The sequence below is a fragment of the Trypanosoma rangeli genome (genome assembly GCF_003719475.1).
Source record: "Trypanosoma rangeli strain AM80 chromosome Unknown Tra_15.4_contig_00128, whole genome shotgun sequence".
NCBI lineage: Eukaryota > Euglenozoa > Kinetoplastea > Trypanosomatida > Trypanosomatidae > Trypanosoma > Trypanosoma rangeli.
Window position 1 is genome coordinate 35,005 of NW_021705872.1, and position 10,090 is coordinate 45,094.

The 10,090-nt window shown below is 52.6% G+C and overlaps 4 protein-coding genes across 4 annotated transcripts, besides 10 other annotated features; all 4 read right to left on the minus strand.

Moving 5' to 3' along the window:
• The first annotated feature begins 93 nt into the window (after positions 1-93).
• Positions 94-143: a microsatellite.
• Positions 144-539: 396 nt separating this feature from the next.
• On the minus strand, positions 540-962 carry TraAM80_04407 (phosphatidylinositol-4-phosphate 5-kinase; the record flags this gene model as incomplete). Its single annotated transcript, XM_029381337.1, has 1 exon — positions 540-962. One exon carries the CDS (start codon positions 960-962, stop codon positions 540-542), a length of 423 nt encoding a protein of 140 aa, XP_029238830.1.
• Positions 963-1,510: 548 nt separating this feature from the next.
• TraAM80_04408 (uncharacterized protein) lies at positions 1,511-2,359 on the minus strand (the record flags this gene model as incomplete). Its single annotated transcript, XM_029381338.1, has 1 exon — positions 1,511-2,359. One exon carries the CDS (start codon positions 2,357-2,359, stop codon positions 1,511-1,513), a length of 849 nt encoding a protein of 282 aa, XP_029238831.1.
• Positions 2,360-2,796: 437 nt separating this feature from the next.
• Positions 2,797-2,821: a microsatellite.
• A 190-nt stretch (positions 2,822-3,011) lies between these two features.
• Positions 3,012-3,036: a microsatellite.
• Positions 3,037-3,161: 125 nt separating this feature from the next.
• Positions 3,162-6,935, minus strand: TraAM80_04409 (uncharacterized protein; the record flags this gene model as incomplete). The annotated part of the gene is made up of 1 exon (XM_029381339.1): positions 3,162-6,935. One exon carries the CDS (start codon positions 6,933-6,935, stop codon positions 3,162-3,164), a length of 3,774 nt encoding a protein of 1,257 aa, XP_029238832.1.
• Positions 6,936-7,009: 74 nt separating this feature from the next.
• Positions 7,010-7,055: a microsatellite.
• Positions 7,056-7,057: 2 nt separating this feature from the next.
• Positions 7,058-7,078: a microsatellite.
• Positions 7,079-7,213: 135 nt separating this feature from the next.
• Positions 7,214-7,244: a microsatellite.
• A 314-nt stretch (positions 7,245-7,558) lies between these two features.
• Positions 7,559-7,588: a microsatellite.
• A 275-nt stretch (positions 7,589-7,863) lies between these two features.
• TraAM80_04410 (homocysteine S-methyltransferase) lies at positions 7,864-9,096 on the minus strand (the record flags this gene model as incomplete). The annotated part of the gene is made up of 1 exon (XM_029381340.1): positions 7,864-9,096. The coding sequence occupies one exon, from the start codon at positions 9,094-9,096 to the stop codon at positions 7,864-7,866; it is 1,233 nt and encodes a 410-aa protein (XP_029238833.1).
• Positions 9,097-9,282: 186 nt separating this feature from the next.
• Positions 9,283-9,302: a microsatellite.
• A 121-nt stretch (positions 9,303-9,423) lies between these two features.
• Positions 9,424-9,442: a microsatellite.
• A 615-nt stretch (positions 9,443-10,057) lies between these two features.
• Positions 10,058-10,088: a microsatellite.
• The last annotated feature ends 2 nt before the right edge of the window (positions 10,089-10,090 follow it).

The following is a 10,090-nucleotide window of genomic DNA, read 5'->3' on the forward strand; positions in this document are numbered from 1 at the left end:
AAGAGTCAAGGCGATCCAAACCCACTCACCCACGCGTGCTACAAGTGACATGCTCCGATATCATAAAGGGCTAGCAGCGAATATACGCACGCAAAAAAAAAACAAAACAAAACAAAACAAAACAAAACAAAACAAAACGAAAAACCGGCATTGTGGTGGCCAGTGGCGTCCGAAATGCGGGGTATGCAGGCAAACCCCCGGCCCGTCGTTTCCAAACAAGAGAAATAATAATAGTAACACTAGTGCTAGTGATAAATACTTCACCATCAGTATTCCCTCCCAACCTCCCCCCTCGACTTGTTTAAGGAGCCCAGTCCATTTCTCATCCCGGGGGAAAGCTCTACTAAGTGCTCGCCCCCGTCGCTTAGCATCATCCTCATCGTCGTCGCCGTCAGCGCGGGTACCAGCAGCCTCCATTTCCACCGCCAAGAGATCCAAGCCCATTTTTAACACGCCCAGACCTCTCTGCGCCTTGTCCGTCCTCTGTGCAGACCAATGCTGAGGTCAACCTCGAAGTCGCAATGCTCAGCGGGCTTTGACTACCAACGTTGTGGCCATCGTGCCATACACCAAAAAATGGGATGCAACGCTTCTGGCAGAGTTTGCCTTGCCTTCCTTTCTTCCATCGCACCACGTGCCAAAGAAGCGTTGTCTATTGCGGAGCGTCTCTCGACCCTTCCCATGTTTCTCTCCGCAGCGCCACTGCCCGGCATAACCGTCCCCTTCAACTGTGTGCAGCAGCTCGTATCCATGCGGCTGGTCATCCTTGTAGCTTCCCTCAAAGTAGTGTCCCGCAGCATGAAGGTAGCCCCCCCGCACCGAGAGCGCTTTCCAAACTCCCGCTCACCGTGAAAAGTGTCACCATTGGTGTAAGTATTTTCACCGTAGCTGTGAGGCGCCCCATCTTGCCATGCACCACCGTACATATTTGCCGTTGCCGCACCGCAACTCCCCTTGACCATGACGAAGCTCTGTGTGGGGGTTGACCTCGTCCTTGTACACACCAAAGTCAAACACCAGTTCTGTGACACCGCCTAGAACCTCCGCCGTGGCCACAGACGTCGGTGAGGAGACGTTCACTGCAGACAATGGAGACGTGGCATCATTCCCATTTAGGTGATTTGTTGCAACACCCCTGTCTTCACGCTGTCACACATCCTTCTAAGCGAGGCAGAACCCACCCATACAAAAGACAAGGATAGTGTGTTTAGGGGGAGGGAAAAAAAGCAAGGCGGAAGACAAACGCGTACGGAGCACAATGCCCCTCCTCCTCCTCCTCTGCATGATGAAAACAAGACAAAAGCACGAAGAGAAACCACTTTTGTCGTTATTATCATTTCCATCGTGTGATCATACCATACAAACAGACAATCTACGTGCGTGTGCACACATCTCCTTGACACTTCGCACTTCCTTCTTTCCTTCACTGCCTCTCTCCCACAGTCTCTCTCCTTCTCATAAACTCGTCCACTCACCTAAACGAAAAAACAAGCCATGCCAGCTACCACCGCTACATGGCACCCGAAAGTGGGGGTGGGCTGCCACTATCACTAAAATGAGGGGCATCCCCACCCTCGTCCAAGTAATGTATAGCCGGGAGCAACGCGTCCGCATCCAAATTTCCTTCTCTCGTGAAAGGAAAAACGGTCGCAGTCTCTCTCCGCAGATTTGTTGAGTTGAAGCGTTGGAAACGGGCTGCTCCATTGGTTTGCTGAGTCAGCTGCAGTTCCAGACTGTTGAAGTACTTTGCGAATTGGAGACGCACCAGCCAAATCAACAAGCAAAGCGCCAGACACACCAAAATCATAGTCACTTCGGCGTAGTGACTCCACACGGCATCTAGAGAGAAAAGACCAACCCAGAATCGAGTCATCAGTGGCTGGGACTTGTCGGTGCTGTCAGGGCATATTTCTTGTACACCACTTGCGCCTGCAGTGGTGGCACCTTCAAACAACGCGCGTTGAAACGCCATCATGAGGTCACCCGCCCTGCCCCCATGCACGATTTCCAGAAAGAGAAGCTGCATGGGCTTGGCAAGCACGCTTAGCAACACGTTGGCGCCCATCGCCAACAGCGTCCCATTGACAGCGACTAAATCAAAGCAGAGTCCGGCGTCCTCAACAACACGGATTGCTTCCTCCATCTTATCAGCCAGCACCAGGGAGGTGACGTTGTCGATGGCGGCACGGATAGCCTCATCCATAGGAGCCCCAAACTCAATGAAATGGGTGTACAGGCCCGAGGAGAACCACACCGGGGATCTAACGTTGCTTGATGTCAACATAGTTCCTTTTGACGGCTCTGTGTGTCTCTCATCACCCTCGGTGGGAAAATAATCATCCGGCACAATTCTAACCATAAAATCCCTTGCCTAAACACCCAACGTTTTTGTTCGCCTCAGTGAAAACTCACGTTAGCTCCCTTCTACAGAATGTTCGTTCTTCTTTTTATGTCGGTTGCCAAACAGCTTTTCGGATCGTTGCTAACAACAACAAGAAAACCTTCACTCAACCGCCTTCGCCGGGCGGCTCAGTACGCGGGAGAAGATGAAGAAGGAGATAAATGTGTGTAAGCGTGTGTGATACCCCGCCACAGACCAGCTTCAGCAGCCAACAAGCCGCACAGCGCAACTGAATACAATGACAGTAAAGTACCCGCGTACCTTCCTCCTTCACGCGCACCCGCACACCCACGCAGTCCACAGTGCACCCAGCGTACGACTGCGGATGTGCTTCAAATATCGTTAATGCAACCTGCACCAGAGGACGCGAGAGCGCCACTTCCCTGCAGACAACCAAAAAAAAAAAAAAAAAAACAACAACAGAGGCCGAGAGCTGGAGGTGGACATCACCAACTGACGAATGGGGACGCACGACCTGAGTGCCTCTCGTCTCCTTCCTCATGCGTACCTCATTTCGCTTCTTCGGCCTGCAGGACCGTACGCAACTCACACACGTTACACATAAAAACATAATACCACAATAGAAAGGCAAATAACGATAATACTTCGCATATATATATATATATATATATATACGACTAAATTGCGATATGCAGCAACACGACGCCCACAATCTCCACGCATTATTTACACTGATAGAGTGAGAGAGGGAGAATGAGAACGACAAACAGGGGTTACTGGTGAGCCCTGTTAAGCCACCTTATTTACACTTCTCTGCATTTTGTGCCAAACCCTCTAAGCTAATGCGCATGCCACGTATAACCTCGGCCATGGACTCGTTTTCGCTCCGCAGTGTGTGGCAAAGTGAGATAACAGAGCTCATTTCCTGGTTTCTCAAACTGAGAGAGTGGCGAAGCAGTGTCACCTCCCTTCGCAGGGGAGCAATAATTTCTGTGTGGCAGAGCTCAACCTCCACACGCCGGTCTGCCAGAGCGTTTATCAGTTCCTCACGCTGCTCCGTGACTTCTTGGAGTCGTCGATGCAACGCCACCTCACGTGCATTCAATTGCTCTAGCTGCTGTTGCAGCAGCACCGCTTCCTTCTCCATGCGTTGCAGGCCAACATCCACCGCCTGAACCGGTTTTATGCTGGCCACGTAGGCATCAAGGTCTGTAAACATCTTGTCATCATCGCATGGAGGTTGTTGGCGTTGGCGCTCGTCATTGCCATTGTCACGGCAGAAATAACTCCCCTGCGCCTCCGGGCCACTCCTACTCGAAGCGCCCAACCCTTTTTTCGTGTAGGGTAAACTCGTCCCTATGCCGGACGGGGGATGCTGCTCCGTAGCAGCAATCAACGAGGTAGTTTCTGCAGCGGTGGTGGTGGCGGCAGCCTCACCTTCGCGACGCGACACACTGCATTGCAGAACTTTTCCTCGCTTGGGTCCTTCCCAAGGCGGCGATGGCCGCTGCCGTTGCCGCGCCGCTCTTCGACGGCGATCGTGCTGGGACTTCGAGCCCTCCTTTTCGTTGCTTCTCCTACGCGGCTCTAAGGAGGCCCTTCCTTGTCCCTTGTGTGTGGAAATAATAAATTTCTGTGGCGGCTGCGACAGGAGCTGAAGCTCATCGCCGTGCTTCGTGCTACAGGCAAGGATGACAGCATCGAAGGGCCATGTGTCTGCTTCAGCCTCGTCATCCTCTTCGCGGGGCACCCTAACGATCGTTAAATCAACAGAAGCGGTGTACGTCATTGTACTGCGCTGTGGCGACGGGGAGCATGACATGTTGTGCACCACTAGGGTATGCCTTGGAGCATCACGATTCACAAAGATGGTGCCCAGCCTCCACAGCGGCCCCTTCTTCTCCCTGGAGAAGGGCGCTGACAGCACATTCCCACCGGCAATTCCACCACCAGTGTTGTCGTTATTGATGTTTTTATTGCTGCCGCCTCTACCCTCTTGTAAACCGTCCCTGAAACTGATGGGCTCATACCCAAAAAACATTGGGGGTGGGGACTCCTCCAGTTGGGCAACAGCTGCAGCTTTGGCGCCGCCGCCACTAGCCATGTTTGCACCGGTAAACTCCTTCGTCAGGGGCAACTTCACATACACCTGCAAAACTCGATCACCTAAGCCATATCCACCGCGTCCAACATCCTCGCACCTCTCCAGCTCACGCCTCAAAGTTTCCGGGAGCACTGGGCATGCTAGTGTGCAAGAAAAACTTGTCTCTGCTTTCCTGCGCCGAACAGCTACAGTGCTGGCGATGGGGGCCGTGCTGCAAACAGCAACGGTGAGCGTCTCCGCCCATGCCTCCGACTCCACTGCCCTTCGATTCAAGAATGGGGGGAGAGGGGCGTTGGGGCAAACTAGATGCGAAAATGCCGTTAAATGTGTTCCTTCGAGACGCAGCGTGGATACGGGTTCATCGTCCTTCTGGGCAGTGACAGTAGACAAAAAAAGAATCACTTGATGGGTTCGACCCAATCCGGCTGACACTGCCGTCTGAAACCCTGACGATTCCTCGCAGCATCTGTACACATTGTGCTGTGTCATTATCGCCTCAACCGACATCCCACCGCACGCAGGAGGAGGAGATCCATGCTCCTCCTCCACTTTCCCACTGCGTTGCCGCGGTTTCTTTTCCAGCAACAACACCACTGACAGAAGTGCCGCGGCGAGGGTAAGTTCGGTGCTTGTTGTGGCCGTACAATACCCGGACTTCGGTTTCGCCGGAGTAACACGACTCACCTCCTTGCGTTGCAGGGCGAGGTTAAACGAAAAGAGATGCAGAAGGTGGTTAAGGACGTGGGAAACCACCAACGCTGATGCGGGGTTGTGGTCACAGGCAGAAGTATTGCCTTCACGGAGATGGATGGAATCCGTCATTGTCGTTTCATGCGTCATTGCAGGCACGTGCATCAGAAAAGAAGAGGAGTGCCCATCCGCAAAGAACATACCCAACAGAACGGCATGCTCGTCAACGTTCATGGGTGCATGCAGGAATAGCAAACGTGTCAATAAGACATGCATGGCATTCGCTGCGTAGCACGCAAAGCGGCGAAGCACCAAGAAGCGTGATAGCTGCTGTAGCGTAAACACAAGCTGCTTCTCCAGCGAAGAGAGTTGGTGGTGGGGATTCCCCTCATTGGGCCTTGGAAAGACACGATGCCACCGTGTATCCAGTTCCTCTGCCTCTGCCGAGGTGAGACAGTACAAAATGCCCGAGAGGTCTCGCTGTGCCGCGGTGACGTCCCGCAGAAGCAGGAGTGTCATCATTTTAAGTGTCAGCTGCACACCAAAAGTGCATGCTGCCCGCTGATGCTCTGAGACGTCGGCTGCCCCCTCCTCTGCGATGGATCCTGCAGCGTGGTAGGCGTGCTCCTCACACGCCCCCCCAAACCTCGGCAGGACGGAAAAGGCCACGTGGCGCAGCAGGTACTGCCACAGCCCTTTCTCCGTGAGCGCCGCCAACATAAACTGAAACGATGGTGAATCCGCGTCAAAGTAGAGGAAGCAGTCAAGCTCTTGGCCCGTTTTCTCTTGCACAAAGGAGAGCCGCTTCAACGGCAGCTCCGCCGCACCCAGCTCCCAGGCATCCTCATCCTGCCAGTGGTGTAGATTCCTGCAGCCAAGTAAAATGAAAATCGCGTTGAAAACGGCAATGAGGGCACGCTGCGTTTGAACATCCCCCTCATCCTCATTCTTCCCTTTGCGTTCTGCTTCGCCAGGTTCCCCTCCAACTCCAAATGCCCGCTCCACAACGCGTTTCAAGAGGTCACATGTCGTCACAGTCAACTGCAAAAGGTCAATTTTGCACATGAGCGACGTGCCGCATCTCTCTTCCTCGTTGTCACCTCGCTTGGCCGCACACTCATCCGGTCGCACCCTGCACCCGCTGTTGCCGACGTGGAATACCAAATAAACGATAGTGTAAAGTGCCTCAGCCTGTTCCTCTAACGTAAAGATCTCTGCTTTGGTCGCTGCGTTCACTGTGGTGGGAGCGCACACGCAGCTCAATGTCTCCACGAGACCGCTTTCGGCGGCGGCCGCAAGCAAAGACGGTTGCTGCAACGGCGCCTCCGTGGCGCCGTCAACGGGAGCCATAAAAGACGGCGACGGGACGCACAAAGCAACACCAAAATCTGACTCCCCCCGCACCCTCAGCGATGATTTTTCCCGCCGCGATTCTTGCAAGCTCTCGGGTGCCATGGACGCTACGTGCAGTGCGGGCGACGCCTGCTTCGGCTTCGCAGGCCTGCGCTGCATCGATGCCGGGCGAAGCGCACCGTCCGGTGTCAGGTAGAGGACTGGCTTCAATGGCTTCGGCGGTGTCGCCGCCTCCGCCAGCGCGCCTCCAAGCGGCAACCGCACAGGCGTCTCTCCCGCCTCGGCACGGAGCTGACGCATCAGCGTGGCAAGCGACAGTGCCGGACCTTCTGCAGGCCACTGTTCTTCTGCACATGCCCCAAGACGTTGCTTGCACGTCTCCTGTATGCGCTGGAGGAGTTGAAGCATTTGCGTCTTTCCCGCCATCCCCTCCCCCTTTTTTTTTCGAGGGCAACAAAGCAACACCGCAACAGGGCAAGGGCAAGCAACAAAGGCACGTGCACTCCCGCACAGGCAGATACATAAATACACACACATACACACACATGGAGAGAGAGAGAGAGAGAAAGGCAGCATAACATCGATGAGGCACACATGGAATTTCTCCACCCGCAACGCATCCGGCAATTTACCCCACGACTCCACATCTCTCAAGAAGAAAAATCCCTTGACGTCACCACGAAAAAGGGTTAAACAGCGTGTACAACAAAACAAGCAAACCAAATACAACAACAACGTGCAAGAGCAAAAAATTAAAAATATAAAGGGATCTCACGCAATTGACCTCCAAGACAGAGGAACGGCGTGGCGTAGGGACACGCAGAGCCACTGAAGGGACTCTGCCAGCCCAGCACGAGTTACGTCAAACTGCTCCTACAGCCATGCGCATCCACGCACGCACAGCTGGCCATATCCGTCGTACCACACCTATTGGAGGCGCTGGCAAAATGGACGGAGAAATGCGGGAGCCATATAAAAGGCGCTGCATCATACACTTCATAAAAAGCGCGGTCTAAGCCGCAATCAAAGTCCAAAGACACCTCCCCTCCAAAATAAAATAAAATAAAATAAAATTAAAAAGAAACAAAAGACGAACTAGTGGTAAGCTGCCCGACCTATTCAACACCTTGACTTTAAAGTGAATAATAATGCCCCTCCCCCCATACACAGAGACACCCCTCTTCCTCCGCAATACTTCACACGGTGTCTAATGCTGACGCCGGCTCACCTTGCCACCCTTCCTTCCTTTTTATTGTATTTTTGGGAGAGTCACGAGGTGATAAAACCTTGGCTCCCACAACCAACAAACCCGGGGACCGGCCTTCACACCTACAGTCCCCTGTTTCTTATATCATTACACACGCAATGAAAAATATTCAGACGTTGTCTGCCTTATGGCTGAGATGTCTTCGGGTGCCGATCTGCAGCATGCGCCGTAAATGACAACCTCAAACAACCAATCCGGCGCCTCGGGACGTTGCTGTAGCAGCTGCAGAACAAACCTCGCACAGGTTTCCGCGTCTCCACCCCCGTGTGCCAATCGTTTCCGCAAATCCTGCACTGAAGGCTTTTCTACTTCTGGAGTTCGTGCCATATGCGGTGACTTTATCCACTGCCTCTCTGCGTACGTTTCGCCTGAGTTTGGATACAACAGGAGCACCAGCGGCTCTTCCGTCTCCTGACGCTTCGTCTGAAGCAAGGCACCTGCCACTAGGCTTACTTCCAGCGGAGCAGCACAGTTGCATCCCACGCCTGCCAGCGTCGTCCCACGATTCTTCCGCAATTCATCAAGTGCCCCAACAAACGTGTTGCCGTCTACCAGACGAACAGCGGATGTGGCTGCGTTCCACCACTCGTCCAACTCACGGTCATCCGCAGTGTCGGAAAGGAGCGATTCCACGGGCGCCGCAACAAAACTGAAGCACATAGGCACATCACGCAAGATTTCGTGTTGATGCACAAAAGCGAGGATTCCAAGCGCCTCATCCAGACGCGGGAAGGTCTCCAACAGCAAGAAGTCAACCTTGAGAACCCGTCTCTCACCCACTTTATCCAAAAATGCCTCTAACCGGCGGCCGTGAAACGTGTTAATGACAGCATCATGTATGGAGTAGTCGCCGGAATACTCCTTTCCACCCGGTAACGAGGAACCATACGGACCCAAACTTCCCGCCAACAAAACAACCCGGTCCTGTCTATTGCCTCGGGCAGCGGAGAGCGCTGACGCAAGGATTTCAGTCATACTAGCCCTGCTTTCGCCTGCTGTAGATTCCCCTCTCGTTTCTTTTCGGTTTGATGGGGGCATGAAGTGACGTGCCGCTTCAACTGCACGATTCACCAACTCGGACATGGTCACATTGGAGGCCGCACACCCTTCCTCATACATTTGATAGGTGCACGTTAGGAGCACGTCACATCCGGCCTCAATATAAGCGCGATGGACCCGTTCAACCAAACTCCTGTCTGAAAGAAGCACCGAGGAAGACCACATCGGTCCCACCTTGTCATAGTCCACACCCCAGGCCTCCAGAAGTGTGCCCATCGCCCCGTCCTTGATGAGAACTCCAGACACCCGCCCTGCACGCATCCTTATTGCAAAGTTACCGCGATGCTCTTTTTTATTTGCTTTTCCTTTAGCTGTTCACCGCCTCCACACTATGTTGGTTTTTACGCTGCTAGATATAATCCTGACGACTGTAGAATAGACAAGCCCTTCCCTCCTCCCCCCCAAAGAAAAAAGGCCTCGCATCACATCAACAACCACCACAGCCGGAACAATAATAATAATAATAAAAGAAAACATCATGGTGGACATTTTGTACCACCGCAACCTCAACCCAATGATGGGTAGGCGCCCCACAAACTGCATTAACCTCAAACCATTACGCGCCGCGCATCACTCTCCTTATTTCCATATTATTATTATTATTATTTCTCTGTTATCCACCTTCACTTTTCTTACTCCCTTCATCCCTGCCTGGCGTTGGTGATGTCTCGCGTTTTCCGCTTCATGTAACCTTCAAAGGAAAATCCATCGGTGATCGTGAAAACAACCCCCCAGAGAGATATGTCCTTTTTTTTGTCTGTTTTTGCCTTGTTTTTGATTATTGCCGTTTCGAACCCCCACCCCATCCCACCTACAACCCAACCTTCGCTTTTTAGTCCCCAACATCATCCTGTAAAGTCCCCGTCAAGAAGCAGAAAGGGCAGAGGTCCCGAAAGTTTATGCACGCGCCTATTAAACAGATACGATCATGCATCTCGTTCTTCACACCCGTGAGAGTATCAACAGTAGGCACATGCATGTTACAACATCTTATTTTAAATCCTAGCAAAAGTGACAGGATTATATCTGCCCCGCGTATTTGCATCTTTTGCATTTTAGTTTACCTTAAACTGTATATCGTTCTTCTTCTTCATTGCCCTGTGACATGGTTTAAACTCAACAGGGCAGTGCAGACAAATGGGTAAAACAATATCGACACACGTAGATCAACGCTTCCTGATTGGTGTCAGCGATTGAAAGCAGGTGGCGCTCCCGTCAGCCAATATATATATATATATATATATATATATATACC